The 20,696-nt window shown below is 39.3% G+C and overlaps 1 protein-coding gene and 1 long non-coding RNA gene across 2 annotated transcripts in view; one reads left to right on the top strand and one right to left on the bottom strand.

Moving 5' to 3' along the window:
• The window catches only part of LOC149459385 (uncharacterized), a 199,138-nt gene that overhangs the window by 132,722 nt on the left and 45,720 nt on the right, over positions 1–20,696 (top strand). The gene's annotated exons all lie outside the window — the stretch shown is intronic.
• GCC2 (GRIP and coiled-coil domain containing 2) overlaps positions 10,467–20,696 on the bottom strand; it is a 120,410-nt gene continuing 110,180 nt past the window's right edge. Inside the window, exon 23 of the mRNA XM_089681284.1 lies at positions 10,467–20,649. Within this exon, the coding sequence (XP_089537410.1) occupies positions 20,579–20,649 (71 nt within the window). The 3' untranslated portion in view covers positions 10,467–20,578. The remainder of the gene's footprint in view (positions 20,650–20,696) is intronic.

Here is a 20,696-nt window from a genome sequence, read left to right as displayed (position 1 = left end):
CCATTCCCTCACATCCGGGCATCAGGAAATCCACGCCCACTAAGGCTGTCACTTAGCCGCGCTACTTATTCCCTGCCTCCAGGAGTGATGTCATTACTACCACTTCCGTACTGTGAGCTCATGTGTAACCCGCTATATGCTGGCCTGTAGCAGACCAGCTGGAGGGAAGGAGAGACGTGAAGAGCAGAACTTGATGGTCTAGCTCAGGATCTCTCAAGCAGGGTGCATGGAACCCTAGAGTTCCTCCAGAGGGTACTAGGGGTTCCTTAACCACTTGTCCTCCAGAGGATTTGTTCTTAAGAGCCCTGGTTCACATCAGAGCGTCACGCTGCAGGTGGTAAAATGCCTGTCTCCTAGAAAAGTACATATGTCATTTTTCAGGCAGTAATGAGCGGTTTTGGCCCCATAGACTTCAATGGAAACACCTAAAAAGCAGTACATGAGCATTTTTTTTTTCATGTGTGTTGTTATGCGTTTATGCCAAACAGCAGCTCTCTGCCCATATTTCAGCAGCACTCCACACTTACACATTCAAACCTAAGCATGACATTTTCCAGAATTTTTATAGAGCTGATTCACACATGTGCGGTGCAGATTGAAGCTCAGGTTTCACAGCTACTTGACACAGTAGTTGTTTAGCGGTTCAGGTCAGGTTTACGTCAGGTTCAGGTCAAGATCTTATCTTGTTCACACATATGCTGTTTAGGAACGATTCCCATAAAAGTCAATAGCCTGTAATCCGCACCTGAACCGGACTGCACTGCTCAGAAATTGTACATGACGTTTTTTAAAACTGCACTGAATCTGCACCGGACATATGTGAACAGGAAGCACTGGTATTTCACATGTCATTCGAATTGGATGCGGTTGAAACCGTATCCAATCCGCATATACCGTTAGCTCCATATATATTTGGACACGGGCACAATTTTCATACTTTTGGCTCTGTATGCCACCAGAGTAAATTAAAATGAAACAATCCAAATGAATGTGAAGTGCAGACTTTCAGCTTTAATTCAAGGGGTTGGACATAATTATCAAGTACAAATTTTAGGAACTGCAACCATTTTTATACACAGTCCCTCCATTTTCAGGGGCTCAAATGTAATTAGACAAATTAATATAATCATAAATAAAATGTTCATTTTTAATACTTTGTTGAGAATCCTTTACTGGCAATAACTGCCTGAAGTCTGGAACCCATGGACATTACCAAAGACTGGGTTTCCTCCTTTCTGATGCTTTGCTAGGTTCTAACTGCAGCTGTCTTCAGTTGCTCTTTGTTTGTGGGTCTTTCTGCCTTTAGTACTGCCTTCAGCAAATGAAATGCATGCTCAATTGGGTTGAGATCAGGTGATTGACTTGGCCATTGCAGAATATTCCACTTCTTTTCCTTCAAAAGCTCCTGGGTTGCTTTTGCAGTGTGTTTTGGATCATTGTCCATCTGTACTGTGAAGCGCCATCCAATCAACTTTGCTGTATTTGGCTGAATCTGGGCTGACAGTATATCTCTAAAAACTGCAGAATTCATCCGGCTGCTTCTGTCTTCTGTCACATCATCAATAAACACCAATGACCCAGTCCCACTGGAAGCCATGCATACCCATGCCATCACACTGCCTCCACCATGTTTTACAGATGACGTTGTGTGCTTTGGATCAGGAGCTGTTCCAAGCCTTCTCCACACTTTTTCTTACCATCATTCTGGTACAGATTAATCTTAGTTTCATACATCCAAAGAATGCTTTTTCAGAACTGGTCTGGCATTTTTAGATTTTTTTTTGGCAAAGTCTAATCTGGCTTTTCTATTCTTCAGGTTTATAAATGGTTTGCACCTTGTGGTGAACCCTCTGTATTTGCTCTCGTGAAGTCTTTTCTTGATTGTAGACTTTGACAATGATAAGTCCACCTCCTGGAAAGTGTCCTTCACTTGTCTGGATGTTGTAAATGGGTTTTTCTGTACCATAGAGAGGATCCTCCACGGTCTTTGGTAGTGTCCTTGGCTTCCAGACTTCAGGCAGTCATTGCTAGTAAAGGATTCTCAACAAAATATTAAAAATGAACATTTTATTTATGATTATATTCATTTGTCCAATTACATATGAGCACAAGAAAATGGAGGGACTGTGTATAAAAATGGTTGCAGTTCATAAAATTTGTACTTGATATGTATGTTCAACCCCTTGAATTAAAGCTAAAAGTCTGCACTTCAAAGTCATTTTGGATTGTTTCATTTTAATTTACTCTGGTGGCATACAGAGCCAAAAGCATGAAAATTGTGCCTGTGTCCAAATATATATGGACTTATCTGTATATATACACACTGTTCAAAAAAAGTAAAGGAACACTTTGAAAACACAACAGATCTCAATGGGGAAAAATATCATGCTGGATATCTATGCTGATATGGACTGGGTAATGTGTACCAGTACAACAATTATCTTCTTAAACACCTTATCAATACAGATAAGGCCTGTATACCAGCTAGGTGGAAAAAGTCCTCTCCACCTACTACTGAGTAATGGCTGAACTAAGTAGCTGACATACAGTTGATGGCCCATTTAAGAGAGCACACATAAAAACACTTGAAGATTTGGACCCCCTGGTTCATCTATAGAGACTCCAAGACCACAGTAATCAACACAGACTATTCCTGTGGGTGGCAGCTGCCCCCCACCCCCTTCCTTCACCCCCACCCCTTTTTTCTTCCTAGTCTTCTTCCACACTCTACCTTTACTACTACTACTCTCCCCTTTCTCAGAGTATATACCTTTCCCTTCCCCAGAAATTGGAAAATAAAGAGCGCGACGGTTGCTTACATAAACAAAAGTTTGTCCTTCTTTATCCATGACTCAGCACTCAATAAATATGAATTTCTAGGTGCCTTGACTCCCAATGTTTGACCTGTATGTTACCATGAAGCAGGGGCGGACTGACCATTTGAAAACTCGGGCACTGCCTGAGGGCCCGGGGTCAGTAGGGGGCCCCATGAGATGCCCCGGTACCTTTTTCATAGGCTTTTTTGAATTTGGGCAAAGACACAGGGGCCCCATGATTCCCTATTGTCCGGGGGGTCAGTAGGGGGCCCCATCAGATGCCCCTGGTACCTTTTTCACAGGCTTTTTTGAGTTTGGGCAAGGACACAGGGGCCCCATGATCCCCTATTGCCCGGGGGCCCCATGAGTTGTCAGTCTGCCCCTGCCATGAAGCAATGGTTTGTAACCATCTGAAGGAGTTTAACTGCTTGTCTGCCACCCTATAGTAGAAGTACTGCTACAGGGTGGCAGGGCTGTGCAAAATCCTGTACATGCACGTGCTTTGCATTTCCGGGTAACGAGCGTGTGCACGCGCTGCCCTACCTCCACTGCCATTGGGAGATAGTGATGTCAATCACAGGGTCCTGGCTGGAGATTCCCCGCCGGCACCTTCGCTATTGTTGGGGAAGGCTGACAGGTCAAAAACCTGTGTGTAAACAACACAGGTCTCTCTCCTGCCAGCAAGGACATGCTGCTTTGTATTTCTCTGCACAGCAGACACACAAAGCAGCATGTCTCCCTAGTGAAACACAAACAGTACATAATGTAAAAAAAGCACACAGTTAACCCTTTGATTGCCCAGATGTTAACCCCTTCCTGCCCAGTGTAATTAGTACAGTGTCAGTGCTTTTTATTAACACTGATTCAGTGTCAATGGGATGTCAGTGGCAGTTAGTCAGTTCCCACCCAGTGTCAGAATGCCTGCCGCAGTCCCACAATAAGTCACTGATAGCTGCCATTACTAGTATAAAAATAAATAAAAATTCCAGTATATGTACCGCCATTTGTAGATGCTATAACTTTCACATACAGTAAATCAATTAATATACACCTATTGGAATTTTTTTTTTTTTTTAGCAAAGACGTAGCAGAATACATTTTGGCCTAAATTTATGAAGAAATTAGATTTTTAAAATTTTTTTTTACTGGATATTTTTTATAGCAAAAAGTCAAAAATAAGTTTTGTTTTTTTTCAAAATTGTCAGACTTTTTGTTTATAGCACAAAAAAAATAAAAACCGCAGAGGTGATCAAATACCACTGAAAGAAAGCTCTATTTGTGGGGAAAAAAAGGACATGAATTTAATTTATGTACAGTGTTGCATGACCATGCAATTGTCAGATAAAATAATGCAGCGCTGTATCGCATACAATGGCCTGGTCAGGAAGTGGGGTAAATCCTCTGGAGGGCAAGTGGTTAAAAAAAAAAAATTATAAAATGCAAAACAACATGCATGTAAACATGTAAGAATGAAAACAAAACCTACATGGATTGTTCCACACCTGATTAACTCATATAGTGCCCAAATTGGGCACCTTGCTGGAAAATATCTGTATGCGTAAGCACCCATGAACATGAAGTCAATACCCAGCACCAAAAGGGAGATTTTATATTTCGTCATTAATATAACTTTCATTGCTGATTAATTTCAAATAAGTAACCATCTGATATAGGCTGAAACAGTATTATGAAAATGCATATATTCTTGTAGTACTGCTGTCTATAGAGTGTCTAGATATTTTATAGTCTCTCCATACTACCCACCCTCCCCCATGTACTGTATAACCATGTGAAACTTTGGCATCCCTATTTTGCTATTCACATTTCAACAATAAATGTGAGCTGTACACGTAGGCATAGAAAATGAATATGGTAAAAGAGAAGTACTGTCAAAGGGAAATATGCCAAATGTTACCGTGACCAGGATTTTATGCGCAGGTAAATAAAATCTGATCCTCCCTTCCGGCAAATTAGTTTTAGGTGCTGTATGTTGTAAAAAAAAAAAAAAAAAAAAAGTTATTTTTCCCTGTGGGCCTGTTTGCTTTTTTTTTTAACTGTATTGTCCACCCCTCGAATTAGGTTCTGGAGCCTGTACAGCACCTAGAGTCTGCACTCCTCCTTCCGGCAAAGCCACCACCTAAATTCTATTTTACGTTTATCTGAAAGCTTTAGTTTCTAGGCGGCTGGTGAGTCTCCATTGTTATTGCTCAGTCAGCGAGGTGTTTACTGTTAACAGTGTGGTTCTGGGAGAAAAGAAGAAGCAACAGATGTTTTTGTGCTGGACTCTGAAGGAAGATCCTGGAACCCTTGAGAAGACTCCATTACCAGAAAGAATTACGTTAAGTAACGTTTAGTGTATGCCTATCACATACAGTGGGGCAAAAAAGTATTTAGTCAGCCACCAATTGTACAAGTTCTCCCACTTAAAAAGATGAGAGGCCTGTAATTAGCATCATAGGTAGACCTCAACTATGAGAGACAAAATGAGAAAAAAAAATCCAGACAATCACATTAGCTGATTTGGAAAGAATTTATTTGCAAATTATGGTGGAAAATAAGTATTTGGTCACCTACAAACAAGCAAGATTTCTGGCTCTCACAGACCTGTACCTTCTTCTATAAGAGGCTCCTCTATCCTGTATCAATGGCACCTGTTTGAGGTTGTGGACAGGTGTCTTTTATACTGATAGCAAGTTCAAACAGTCACACTTCAAACTCCACTATGGTGAAGACCAAAGATCTGTCGGACACCAGAAACAAAATTGTAGACCTGCACCAGGCTGGGAAGACTGAATCTGCAATAGGCAAGCAGCTTGGTGTGAACAAATCAACTGTGGGAGCAATAATTAGAAAATGAAAGACATACAAGACCACTGATAATCTCCCTTGATCTGGGGCTCCACGCAAGATCTCACCCCATGGGGTCAAAATGATCACAAGAACGGTGAGCAAAAATCCCAGGACCACATGGGGGGACCTAGTGAATGACCTGCAGAGAGCTGGGACCAAAGTAGCAAAGGCTACCATCAGTAACACACCACGCCGCCAGGGACTCAGATCCTGCAGTGCCAGACGTGTCCCCCTGCTTAAGCCAGTACATGCCCGGGCCCGTCTGAAGTTTGCTAGAGAGCATTTGGATGATCCAGAAGAGGATTGGGAGAATGTCATATGGTCAGATGAAACCAAAATAGAACTGTTTGGTAGAAACACAACTTGTCGTGTTTGGAGGAGAGAGAATGCTGAGTTGCAACCAAAGAACACCATACCTACTGTGAAGCATGGGGGTGGCAACATCATGCTTTGGGGCTGTTTCTCCGCAAAGGGACCAGGACGACTGATCCATGTACAGGACAGAATGAATGGGGCCATGTATCGTGAGATTTTGAGTGCAAACCTCCTTCCATCAGCAAGGGCATTGAAGATGAAACGTGGCTGGGTCTTCCAACATGACAATGATCCCAAACATACCGCCCGCGCAAAGAAGGAGTGGCTTCGTAAGAAGCATTTCAAGGTCCTGGAGTGGCCTAGCCAGTCTCCAGATCTCAACCGCATAGAAAACCTTTGGAGGGAGTTGAAAGTCCGTGTTGCCCAGCGACAGCCCCAAAACATCACTGCTCTAGAGGAGATCTGCATGGAGGAATGGGCCAACATACCAGCAACAGTGTGTGCCAACCTTGTGAAGACTTACAGGAAACGTTTGACCTCTGTCATTGCCAACAAAGGATATATAACAAAGTATTGAGATGAACTTTTGATATTGACCAAATACTTATTTTCCACCATAATTTGCAAATAAATTCTTTCCAAATCAGTGATTGTCTGGATTTTTTTTCTCATTTTGTCTCTCATAGTTGAGGTCTACCTATGATGCCAATTACAGGCCTCTCTCATCTTTTTAAGTGGGAGAACTTGCACAATTGGTGGCTGACTAAATACTTTTTTGTCCCACTGTAGATAGTCAGCTTGTGCATGTTTTAGGCATATTTTGTTATGATTTGTGTTTTCTGCAGTTGTATGTGCAGATTCTCTGTTTAGCAAAAATATTAATACACTACAGAGGTCTGTTTCCTTGCCTCTTATCGCAAGAACCTTTAAATAGATACAAACCAAAACAGTCAGAAAAGAACTTCCGATTGGGAGGTGGGAAAAAGAGGTGGGAAAAAGAAAATGCTAAAGTTTAATAGGTAAGAACTAAAAAAAACACAACCTATTAGACCAATTAGTGAAACAATGCAGTTGGGGAAAAACCACTATCAGTGCAAGTCCCCAAACACCTGTGTCTTAAGAGCCATTTGTGTGCATAGCACTGTGGTTTGTCTTGTAGGATAAAGATGCAGTGTGTACTACAGGGCCATCAAGACATGTAAGGCGGGGACCAGGATGTAAAAGTAATACAGGAAAACATTTTCATCTTGTCTATGGTAATGGTCCCATTCATGGTTCAGGCTTCATCTATCCATCATGGTGTACCCTCAAAGGGGTCTTTAGGGTCTGTGTGCCATAGGAATGGACCATAGTCCTGAACTATGTAGCCAACTACGCTTGTTGCACCATGTGCCCATCAGAGGCCATAAGACAATAATCAGATCTTTAAGTTTCAGTCGAAGGAGTAAACGGACAATACAAAAAAATGGTTTAGAAAACCTCTCCACAGGGAGAGAGTGTCCATCACCTACAGTGGGGATCGAACGTTTGGGCACCCCAGCTAAAAATTTGTATTAATGTGCATAAAGAAGCCAAGGAAAGATGGAAAAATCTCCAAAAGGCATCAAATTACAGATTAGACATTCTTATAATATGTCAACAAAAGTTAGATTTTATTTCCATCATTTACACTTTCAAAATAACAGAAAACAAAAAAAATGGCGTCTGCAAAAGTTTGGGCACCCTGCAGAGTTAATATCTTGTACTGCCCCCTTTGGCAAGTATCACAGCTTGTAAACGCTTTTTGTAGCCAGCCAAGAGTCTTTCAATTCTTGTTTGAGGTATCTTTGCCCATTCTTCCATACAAAAGTCTTCCAGTTCTTTGAGATTTCTGGGCTGTCTGTCACGCACTGCTCTTTTAAGGTCTATCCATAGATTTTCAATTATGTTGAGGTCAGGAGATTATGAAGGCCATGGCAAAACCTTCAGTTTATGCCTCTTGATGTAATCCCCCGTGGATTTCGAGGTGTGTTTAGGATCATTATCCATTTGTAGAAGCCATCCTCTCTTTAACTTCAGCTTTTTCACAGATGGCATCAAGTTACCATCCAAAATTTGCTGAAATTTTTTTGAATCCATTTTTCCTTCTACTCTTGAGATGTTCCCTGTGCCACTGGCTGCAACACAACCCCAAAGCATGATTGATCCAACCCCATGCTTAACAGTTGGACAGAGGTTCTTTTCATTAAATTCTGTGCCCCTTCTTCTCCAAACGTACCTTTGCTCATTCCGGCCAAAAAGTTCAATTTTAACCTCATCGGTCTACAGAACATGTTTCCAAAATGACTCAGGCTTGTCTATATGTTCATTTGCAAAGTTCAAACGATGATTTTTGTGGTGAGGACGTAGAAGAGGTTTTCTTCGATGACTCTTCCATGAAGACCATATTTGTACAAGTATCTCTTTATAGTGGAATAGTGTACCACAACAGTGTCTGCCAGATCTTTCTGGAGGGATCGTGCAGTTAAACGTGGGTTTTGAATTGTTTTTCTCACAATCCTGCGAGCTGTTCTGTCTGATATTTTTCTTGGTTTTCCAGATCTTGCTTTAACTTCCACTGTTCCTGATGACTGCCATTTCTTAATTACATTCCGAACAGAGGATATTGACATCTGAAAACACTTTGCTATCTTCTTATAGCCTTCTCCAGCTTTGTGAGCGTCAACTATTTTCAGTTTCACTTTTCTAGACAACTGCTTAGAAGAACCCATGGTGCTGATTGTTGGGGCAAGGTCAGATGAGTCTGGGCATTTAAAACCTTTGAGATTGACATCACCTGGTCTTCCCAGACGATGATTGAGAACAATCCATGACACTGGCAGGTCTCAGCTTGGCAAAGGGGGCAGTGCATGCTATAAATTCTGCAGGGTGCCCAAACTTTTGCAGACACCATTTTTTTGTTTTCTGTTATTTTGAAAGTGTAAATGATGGAAAAAAAATCTAACTTTTGTTGACATATTATAAGAATGTCTAATCTGTAATTTGATGCCTTTTGGAGATTTTTCCATCTTTCCTTGGCTTCTTTATGCACATTAATACAAATTTTTAGCTGGGGTGCCCAAACTTTCGATCCCCACTGTATATACACTGGTAAAAAAGTGCTGTCCCACTTTTTTCTGGGCCCGGTTATATGAGGATGCACTGGAAGCATTTTGAACAAAGCTGTTGCCAGTGTCCAATCACCTGAAGAAAGCGACAAATAACCCATGGTCTATAATTTTCTGTTCTATGTCCGTACTATACGATTAAAATATGCTGTTATCTGCCTAACAGGAGTAAAGATCCACATTTCATTGGTGTCCAGAGATTTGCTGAAAAGGCATTTCCTAGAAAAAGGCACAGTCAGGAAATATTTCTTGCACTGAAGATCCACACCAACGTTTAAGCCGAGGGGTACTCCACATATGAACTGAAAGGAAGGCCCATTCTGGATATTCAGTGGATCATATCCACTAGCATGCTGACACAACAGCATAGGACCTACAAGGGAGACTTTCAATAAGGCTTCCAGATGTGTTTTCCACAGGGTAATTGAACACTGGGATAGCCTCAAAAGGGACAGTTGGGTCTTGTAAAACAGGAAATGGCTGGGATAGCAACTCTTCAATAGGATACTGCTGGGCAAAATGCTTGGTTGGAGCAAAGATTTTTTTTTTTTGTTTTTTAAAGGCTGATGCCAGTCACTATACATACCAGGTTGTCAAAACAAGTGTACAAGGAAGGTTATAGAAGGCTACTGCATTTTCAGAAAGCCCAAGCAGGTGTCCCTTGGCCAGGTTGAAGCCACTCTAAGTCAAGGCTTGTTCTCGGCCATTAGGGACCGAAATGGTGTCCTCAAGCTTTGGAGATACGTTGGTATTCTGAATCCCCTGAAGTACTGAATCCTCAGAACCAGACAAGCAACATCCTCATCTGCCCCATCCAAATGAATAACAGCAGATGCATTCTAGAATAAAATAAATTCTTGATAAAAAGTAAAAAGGTTTTGCAGGTAAAAAATGTCCATTCTCCTAAGGACACTAGAGAGAATGCTGGGAGGGAAGGGTTTATACTGGGTTGTCCTTACAGCTCTGCTTTGCTAGTGTACAATTCTTCTGAACTTAGCAGTATAACCCTATGTTCCCATAATGTAAAACTAATTAGATGGAATTTATAGCACTGTAATTATACTTCTGTATCCGTTTAGGAAACATATATTCAAACACTCAAACACACACACACAGTTAACAAAAATTAATCTTCTCAAATTCTCGTCTAGTTTTTGGAATAAATATTTGGGTAGCTCAGTGTTCTGGATATTTCAGACCTTACTATATTGGACTAGATTATTTGGATAAACGGATTACTACAGCCATCTTCTGACTAGATCTTTGATTATTATTTTACTAGCAAAATAAATGGATTAGAAAAAGTGACATCTTAACAAATAAAACCAAAAACACACTGTCAAGGCAACAATTTTTATTTCAGCAGGTATACTGTAACAGTGGGAAGACATTGCAATATTTATTCACAGTTTAGAAAAAAGTTTTTAGTTGGAGAGAGTTCCTCTCTGGAAACCCATCAGTTTGCCATCATTCCTTAATTTCAAGCATCAGTTTGTCATGGCTTTCCAAGAGAGGTGTCTTTTATTAAAATGTATGTGATGATGAAAATCAAGAGGTCCCGAAAAACAGAATAAAAATTATACTTGTTCCCTAGAGAAGGTATACGTCGGCTTTAAACACAAAAAAAAAAAGTTTATGAAAGTTTGATAAAACTTAAAACAGTGCCGATTTCCATAAAAACTACATTTCTACCTTTATACTATAAAACTTACACTGAGAAACAACCACATTTTTCAATGATAGTCTACATCCCTATCGTTTTTGAATGCACTCTATCATGTCATGCATGCACACAACCTTCCTTGCTTCAGGCAACCCAGTCTGCAACAGATTTGGTTCATGTGAGAGTCAACTTGTCCATATTATTCTAGGGATAAAAAAAAATATTGCTTGAAAGCAACACACACGTATACAGCCAGTGAACAACCACATCATCTGCCCAGGCCATCCTAGCAGATATCGAATTTAAATAGACCATACATGAGCCAATTGTTGGCACAGAAGGTCTCAAATTCTTTTCCTTTGTATTGGAAAAACATTTTTACCACAAAGGACATGTTTATGAAGGAAAAGTTAGAAATAGCTAGCAGAAACAAAATATCAATTTGGTTTTCCTATTAAAGGTTCCAAAACTAACTTTTGAACAGTCAGGTAATTTCCACTCCTAATCTATTAATCTGGCAATTTTATGCATTAAAAAAAAATGTAGGTACTTTTTTTTTTAGCATTCACAATAAAAAGTAAGTTACTTTTCACACTACAAACCCCCAGGTAATTTCAATATTAAGACCACAAACAAATATATGTCCTTGTATAGTAAATGTGATATTGCAATTAACTAATTTACATAACATAGTTTAATCTCTAGTAACATTTGCTTAAACAAAACATGTACTTCACTTTAAATGTCCCACCTAAGACAGGTACCCGCTCTCACTTCCGCTGCAATAGCCAAGGCAATCAGAAGTGGAAGTTATCCCCCCCTCCCGTGTTTTCTGGGACACGTGACAGGTCCCAGAAGACTATGGGACCAATCACAAAGCGCAGCATTACTTGCGCATGCACAATGAACATCCTGGCTGTGAAGCCCCAAGCTGTAACAGCCGGATGCCCACACAGAAGATTCCAGCTCCGGGAACACAGGACGGCCAGTGAAATGGGCTGCAGGGAGGACACTGCAGGATCGGGGGACAGGGAAGTGTCCGTTTTTAAGAGTCAGCAGCTACAGTTTTTGTAGCTGCTGACTTTTATTTTTAATTTTATTTTCACTGGAACTCCGCTTTAAGGAATTTCATTCCCCTGTAGCAAATTGAGATGAAATAAGAGACAAGCACAGAAGAGACTATTCTGGCTAATAAAAAGTAATAGCCAAATCTAAAACATTTTGTTCAGCTACAGTATAGTAGAATTTTTGGGTACTGGATTTGAGAGTTTTTAGTACTGTTTTTGGGTTTATGTTTTTTATGTTATGTGGCTTGCTAAAATGTTAGAGACTGATACTAGTAAAAGAGAGCTGGTCTGTCTATACGAATGTTTATGTATATGGAACAATTTATGAACCTACGTGTATCCCTCAGTAACCTGTACTCATCTACAAAAAAAAGGTACCCATACTCAAAAAGGTTACGAATGTGCTAAAGTTTATGTAGTTAACAAAATATGTGATTTTATTTATTGAACTTGTACAGGTTCAGCCCACTGGCTGAACGAAAATAAACTGAGCCATGTATGTCCAGCTATACACCAATCTTCACATTTTGTAAGAAAAAGGAGGTATATAATGATATAATGCTGGGGCATAGATGAGAAATTACATGCAGAATACTGTACAGTCCCCAACCACACAAGTAAACAATATTTTTAGTGCTATCAGTTCCTTTCCATTAACATCTCCATCCATAGCGACATGCACATAAACATAACTAAGCTTCACAAGCCTACATGCCAAAAAGGGCCAAAGTGCTTCAATGTGTTTATTACACTAACCAGTTTGTTAACCAGCCAGTACCAGTCAATAAAAACAAAATGCTTATCATTAAAAAAAAAAAAAATAACAACACTTTATGCCAACAGAACACTAAAAGGCCACACTCACACACACACACACACACACTTAAAGCTGAACTCCAGGCACTTAAAAAAAAAAAAAAAAAACACCAATTTGTGCAGTTCACATTCATTAAAAACAGTGGCTAAATAGTTAGCACTTCTGCCTGGCGATACTAGGGTCGTTGGTTCGAATCCCAACCTCGGCACCACCTGCGTGGAGTTTGCATCTTCTCCCTGTGCCTGCGTGGGTTTCCTCTGGGTACTCCGGTTTCCTCCCACATTCCAAAAGACATGCTGGTAGGTTAATTGGCTCCTGTCTAAATTGGCCCTAGTATGTGTATGTATAAAATGTGAGCTAGGGACCTTAGAGATTGTACACCCCTTAAGCGTTAGGGACTGATGTGATTGTACAATATATATGTAAAGCGCTGCGTAAATTGACAGTGCTATATAAGTACCTGAAATAAATACATTTTAAAAAAATACATGTTTTTAAATACATCCAGTGCAAGTACTTAAAACTGTCTTGTTATCAGTATTTTGTAATCTCCTGGCACAGCAGAATTGTTCCTGGAAGAGGAAGGGCCACCATTCAAGATCGTACTGATAGGAAGAGAGAACAGAGTGCGCAGATAGATAACCCAATGACTATGCTGCATCTCGTTTAATGTCCAATAAGCTAGCAGGAGGTGTCTTTCTGGGTCCTGTTGTAACTTAAAAGGTTATGTTCACCTTTTAAAACAAATAATAAATGCACATATTTTGGGGTGAACGGGGGGGGGGGGGAGAGTATGTCCATGCCCTAAGTTGTCTGTACCTTAGTGACTTGGATTGGAAATTTGGAGGGGAAGTGAAATAACATTAGAAATGGGCCTGATTAAGTTCATAACATATAACGTGAAAAGATTAAACTCCCTGAATAAAAGACATAGGATACTTAGGGAAATTCATCAATACTCTATAGATGTAGTGTTTTTTCAAGAGACACATAACCCATGACAAAAATATTAAGTTATATTCAAAGTATTATCCAACTTGGTATTATGCTGACTCCCCAATAAAAAAGGGGCAAAGGAGTAGCAATTGGGTTTTCAAATAATGTAAGTTTCACCCTGGAGGAGAGACTGGTGGATCCAGAGGGTCGGTTTCTATTCCTGAGGGGAAAACTACAAGGATCTGAATGTACACTAGTTAATATTTATTGCCCGAATAAAAACCCAGTAACATTTATGGAGGTCATCTTAATCTTACTGAATTTAAAAGGGGTAGTCTGTGGTAGGAGATTTTAGCCTATGTTTGGATCCACAGATGGATGCATCATCATCAGGTACGCAGAGGGTGGTAGAAATTAAAATTGCTGAGGAGAACGCTATATCAATATCAATTGACACTTGGAGAGTGAAAAATCCAAGAGAAAGAGACTATACCTTTTCAGTGCATAGATCGAATTCACGGCTGGATTACATAATGATCGAACATAGATAACTGGAGTCGTTGGTCGGTTCCAGTGTAGAGGTAATGTCTATTTCTGATCATGCTCCTGTCACAATGAGACTACGGGTAGGAGGGGAGCAGAAAAAATATCTAGGTGGAGATTAAATATGATGCTTATACAAAACCCTGAAAACAGAGAAAAGGCTAGCAGGAAATAGAGCACTTTTTTGAGTTTAATGAGACTGAGGTTTTCGATGGCTACAATATGGGAGGCTCGTAAAGCATATATTAGGGGAATACTGATTTCAATAGGGACAGAGAAAAAAAAAAAGACCAGGAGAAAAAATAAGGAGGGTGACGGAGGAGCTTTATAAATTAGAACAGTCACATAAAAAGAAGATGGGTGTGGATATACATCAGAGGATAATTCTTAAAAGAGAAGAACTAAAATACCTAATGGAACAGGAATCGAGAAGGATATTTAATAGGGTATCAAAGGAAAGATATTGGTGGGGGAGCAGGCTAGGAAAACATCTAATGAGGAGGTTAAAAGGAAAAGAAATTAAGAATGATACAGAAAAAATTAAAGATGGAAAAGGAGAAGTGGTGTATTCCACCACCGATATCGCTAGTAGGTTTCTAAAATATTACAGCTGGTTGTATGATGTGAGTCCTAGAAACCAAAAAGAAAAAAAAGAGGACGAAAAGAGAAGAAAAAGGCAGAAATATTTAAATGAGGCGGGAATGCCAAGAATAACAGAAGAAAAATTAGAGGCCCTAGAACTATCACCCCGGAGGAAATTACCTTGGCCCTGAAGAGTATGGCAGCAGGAAATAGCCCAGGCCCCGACGGGTATACTTTAGGTTACTACAAGAAATGTCAAGATCTTCTAGCCCCTAAAATGTATACATATATGAATGTGGTAGGAGAGGGGTTGGGAATGAGGGAAGAATCATTGCAAGCATTCATAACAATTATACTAAGAGAAGGGAAGGACAGCTCACAGTGCGCCAGTTATAGGCCCATATCATTATTAAATATAGAAACAAAATTATGCGCTAAAGGTATTGGCAACTAGACTGTAGGAGCTGATGCCGGAGTAGATACACATGGATCAGGTGGGATTAATTCCTGGCAGAGAAGGGAGGAACAACGGCTTGAGAACATTGTTCCTTTTACAAAGAGCATAGAAAGAGACGCTGCGGACAATAATCCTGTCGATTGGCGTTGAAAAAGCTTTTGACAGGGTTGATTGGGGATTTATTTTTGACACGCTAGAAGCCATATGATTAGGGCCTAAAATGTTAAAGTGGGTAAAAGGGTTTTACAATGGTCTGTCAGCAGCGGTGAAGGTCAACAGTTCCCTTTCACAGTTCTTTAATATGTATAACGGCACTAGACAGGGATGCCCACTCACTCCTTTGTTATTTGTAATATCGCTGGAACCTGTGCTGGTGATGGTAAGAAAGTTTGTGGATATAACAGGAATAATGATAGGTGAAGTAGAACATAAGGTGGCAGCGTATGCAGATGATATGTTATTCGATATCGTAAATCCTAGAATAACATAAAGACACTACTAAAACAGCATGGAGAGCTATCAAACCTGAAAATAAACCCCTCAACGTCAGAGATATTGAATATCAGTCTCTCGAAGACAGAGAAGCAAACTCTACAAATGGATTTTCCATTTACATGGAGGGAAAATGAATTAGGTTATTTGGGAATAAAGTTAACTCCTTCAATAAAAAGGTACCAGGCTAATTATATTCCACTAATAAACAAAATAAAGGACGAGTTGGGGAGACTTTTAAAGGGAGGGGCCTCTTGGATAGGTCACATAAATCTGGTAAAGTTGGTGAAGAACCAAAAATTCTGTACAAGTTTCACATGCTCCCAATATGTTTACCAGGATCTTTCTTTGAGATAATAAAGAGGATGATACTTAAGTTTATATGGGTAAGTAAGAAACCAAGAATAAAATATGAGGTACTGTGTAGGGCAAAAAGGAACGGGGGATTAAACCTGCCTAATTTTAGGAAATATTATTTATCAGTGATATTATCATGAATTGTAGATTGGACATATAATTCACAATGGAAATGTTAGGTAAATATCGGAGACTATGAGTAAGGCACAATTGGAGAAGATTATCTGGATACTATATCATTTTCGTATATTGAATGTGAATACTAGTTCTTTGACAAGGAAAGTATTAAGAGTGTGGGACACTATACACAAGCAAAAGGGATGGAAATAGAATTCAACATTAATTCCATTGAAGGGAACGGAGTATTTATCTCCAGGGAAAGATAATATTTCGTGAAATGGATTAAAGATACAAATGCATGTCTGAAGAATATAATGAAAAAGGGGAAAGTGTGCACTTTGTTAGGTTTAAAGAGGAAAATTTTTTTATATTTTTCACATAAGACGAGTGGCGGTACTATCAATTTGGTCATTTTGTTTCAACGCTCCCACAACCACTGAGGATGCTGGAGGAAGTTGTGTTCCTCTGATGTCACTTCCGGTATTTGGAACGCATGCTGGAACGCGGCGGCCATCCTAATTCCCCTTCATAATATACAAAGCTAAATACACCCAGTGCCAGGAAAGGCACTTTTTTGTGAGTGGCATTTTTATTGTTTGACCCCATAATAAAGTTCTATACGGTTTTACACAATGGGATGTCTGGTTTTGTTTTAATTTATGCTGAAAATATGAAATACTACCCGTGGAGGAGAGAAGTTTTCTAATATTGATGCAGTCCTAGTGGAAGGTTTTCGGTTACTACCAGCAACCACGGTTAAGAGGGTGAAGGAATATCGGCCATCTGGACCATATTGCATACTGGGATAGTCCCAAAAGTGAGTGTGACTTACCTAGAGATAGGTGGTCATGAAATGACATGGAGTTTACATCTATGTGGGGCACCAGTGTGAACACAGTCATTTCAGTATGGAGTTTCACCGTTAAAGACACAGCACCATTGCACTAAATATTCACATGTCAGGACTGAATACGAATATTGTATTTGAATTTTGTTCATTGTTATCACTTTAATTTGCACATTGGATTTAGTTGATTTGTGACCTTCGCGCGGTCCATTTGAAATATTTATGAATTTGTGTATAGAATTTCACAATTAGGACTGCTGCTATATAGGTATCATATATATAGTACAATTTTCATACATTTAAAATTTTTTTCCTAAGGGCAACAGCACCCCCTTTCTCTTTAAATTATGACAGCAGGTGTGGGGAGAAGATCCTCCGCCCACTGTCACAGCAGGGGTTAGAAGGGGTGCAGGCAGGTGTTCTTTAGTAACATGTTACATGTCACACCCTAAATGCCGGTGTAAGATGTTACATTTTACCAATAGGGAACCTATCCTTTAAAGTGTAACTAAACCCAGGACCCTGCATTAACTACATCCATTTTTCCACAGTACACAGAACATGGAAATGCAATTATTTTAGTAAATATAAACTGCTAAATACCCTCATTGGCAGTATATTGCAGTCTTGTGACTTCTATCAGTGTCCGGCCGAGCACTTGTTAAAGCTTGTAGGAGTTTCATTCTCCTCTGACAGTCCTATGAGTCTGCATGAACCCTGACCCATTTGCCTGGACAGTGCTGACTGGATCGTGCTGATGACATGCCTCCCCCCCCCTAAAAAAAACCCAAACTGAGCATGTGCAGAGTGCCTCTTAGGGCTCTGTACTATCAGTAAAGAGAATGGGGACTGTGGAAGAAGGGAAGGATCAAAGAAGACAGGATCAAACAGCCTTTTTACACAATGCGGAGGATTAAGCCTTTAGGTTCAGGTACAGAGAGTATAAAAAGTATGCTTTACTGCATATACAGACTGATTTTACTGTTGTGAGTTTATTAACACTTTAATTAGTCACCTCTGACCTGGCTGTGCTGGATGGCAGAAGTAACCGAAAGATTAGCTACAGAGAACAATGAATCCAGGGTAAAACATTGTCCATATACTGTGTATTTCAGCTGTATATTTAGCGAAATACCTGGGAGTTCAGCTTTAATGCAATCTATACATCCGACAAACTGGTTGCAGTAATTAACACACAAACAAAATTGGAAAAACAAAACAAAACCGTAACCGAACTAGACCAGAGGTAAATATACAGCAAACAATTTTAAAGTGTATGTAAGTTTAACAATGCACTTTTCCCTTTTGCTTCCTCTTAGTCTACTAAATATACCATTGAAAGTTTGTCAGAAATCTTGTGAGCTAATAACTTCCTGTGCTCTATGCACAAACAAAAAGGATGAGTTATGAAGATGAGGAGGGGGGCGTGAATGGGCTGACTTTTGTAATGCATCAGAGATGACATAGGCGAGGATGACAACAAGTGCTTTGGAATTCAAAGCCTGAAGTACACCATGTTGTCAAGTCAAAGAGGAAGTTAGGAGCACACAATGGTGGAGATTTACTAAAACTGGTGCACATGGTAGCCAATAAGCTTCTAGTTTCAGCTTGTTCAATTAAGCTTTGAAACTAAAACCTGGAATTTGATTGATTTCTATGCAGAGCTGCACCAGATTTTGTATGCCTCAGCTTTAGTAAAAAAAAAAAAAAAAAAAACCCAAGATATATAGATATATATATATAGATATATATATAGATATATCATGGGGAAATGTGCATGGTGCATGTGTAGAAGAGATGTACAAAATATGTTTTTTTTTTTTTTTTTGCATTGACATACACTTTAACAAATGAGATTATTTCAAACAGTATTTTTAGGTCGTTGATCCTAATCCCCTATACGTTCTTTACAATTAAAGTGATATTAAACCCTCTATATAAAAATGACAAACAGCACAGGTGCACACTTACTTGGTTTGATGTTTGAATTCTCTGTTCCCGTCTGCCATTACTTTGAAAACCTAGTATACCTAGTATACACGATGATCAGACGAATGATCATCCATTTTAATAGGTTACTACCGTTACGAAAATTCTTGATAGAATAAAACTTTGGATGTGATGTAATTATTTTATTGTAATGTATTCTTTCATTTCCAAGCATGCACAGTCTTGGTCACTAGATTTTTTTACGAATACTGTGCGGATTAAATGAAAATCACTTTGTTATCTTACAAGAAACATTTTCGTGCTTATCGGACGATCACTCCAAATGCGTTTTTTTTCCATCCAATTTTCTCATCTTGTGTACTAGGCATTGAGGAGGTTACTTTCCCTTGAAGGGAAGGCATCCCCCACCCAGTTAGTTTACTCCCTATCCCCCTACTACAGAAAAAGATTAATGGCTGTGGACACACACACTGTGTGTCAATAGCTCTAAGAATGATGGAACTTGTAGTTTCAGTCATGTGAATTTGTGGCATTTACTGTGCGTGTGCCATCCTCAGCTGAAGTTCGGGGTAAGTGGCGCTTGGAATAAGAGAGCAGTTTGGAAACATTGGCTAGTAAGTGACTGGGGACATTTTTTGATTTTTACAAATACATTATGTTTTATTCTTTATATTATGTGCATGGATATGTTAAAATGGTGTAGGGTTAATACTCTTTTAATGGGAAGTCTAACTGGTTGTGACTACGTCTTCTTTCTTTCCATGTCACCTATTTTGTAAAAATGGGCCAAACAAACCCAAAAGGAATGCTTACATTCCCCACTACCCTCCCAAATATACTATACCACCAATCTAACTTCCCATCTATTGTTTTGCAAAACGTCTTTAAACCTTTCAGGCTGATAAAGTTCATAGGGATGGATCATAGGGTTCTGCAGATATCCCTGCTATTATCTTCATTTAAATTGGGAAAAACAAGCAATAATATATAGACTCTCTCTTAATATATAGATTAAACAAGAAAAAAAAAAATCTCTGTTGGGTTCTGCTTAGGGAAAAGAGTTATTTTTCTTGTGCAACTTTTATAATTGTTCAAAACTAAATTAACATTGTCATATATATAATAGAGATCAAACTGAAATATCCAAAGATAAGGCTTAATTGTAACAAAATCAACTTATTTTAAATAAGCTGATCGACTGCCTAAAGGTTGCTAATGGCTAGCATACATTCTTTGGTTTGCAATGCCATATGCAAGACATGCATCAAGCCATTTCAAAACAAAAATAAAGAATAGGCCATGCCACCTTCATACATGTGGCAGCAGCGTGCAAATGATAAATCTTTTCCTTAAAAGCAATGTACTAATTGATGATGAAAAAGCTATAACCAACCAAACAGAAAGGAATCACAGTATGTAATCATAATAGAATAACTTTGTGCAGAGGTACTTATAATTTAATATTAACTTTAAATAGGCACTCTAAGACTCCTCAGTCTGGAAAGACACCTAGGAGTTTCCAGTTTAAACATAAATTCGGTAAACCATATACTGTAAAATAATTACAATGTTTTAGTGCAAATCTGGAATGTTTTTGTACAAATCTCTCTTTCTTGGGAGCTACCGGAGTCCTGACCAGCTGTGGAGATAGGAGGCCCATCCAGCTGGACGAGACGCAGACTCCTCCTCACCTATGAAACAAAACAAGAAAGATTTAAGGATAACAATTTTACTAAGT

This window comes from Staurois parvus, unplaced genomic scaffold (assembly GCF_062004578.1).
Source record: "Staurois parvus isolate SC_StPar_1 unplaced genomic scaffold, SC_StPar_1.0 ptg000262l, whole genome shotgun sequence".
NCBI lineage: Eukaryota > Metazoa > Chordata > Amphibia > Anura > Ranidae > Staurois > Staurois parvus.
Note: the sequence above shows the minus strand (reverse complement) of the source record. Positions and strands in the feature narration are given on the sequence as shown.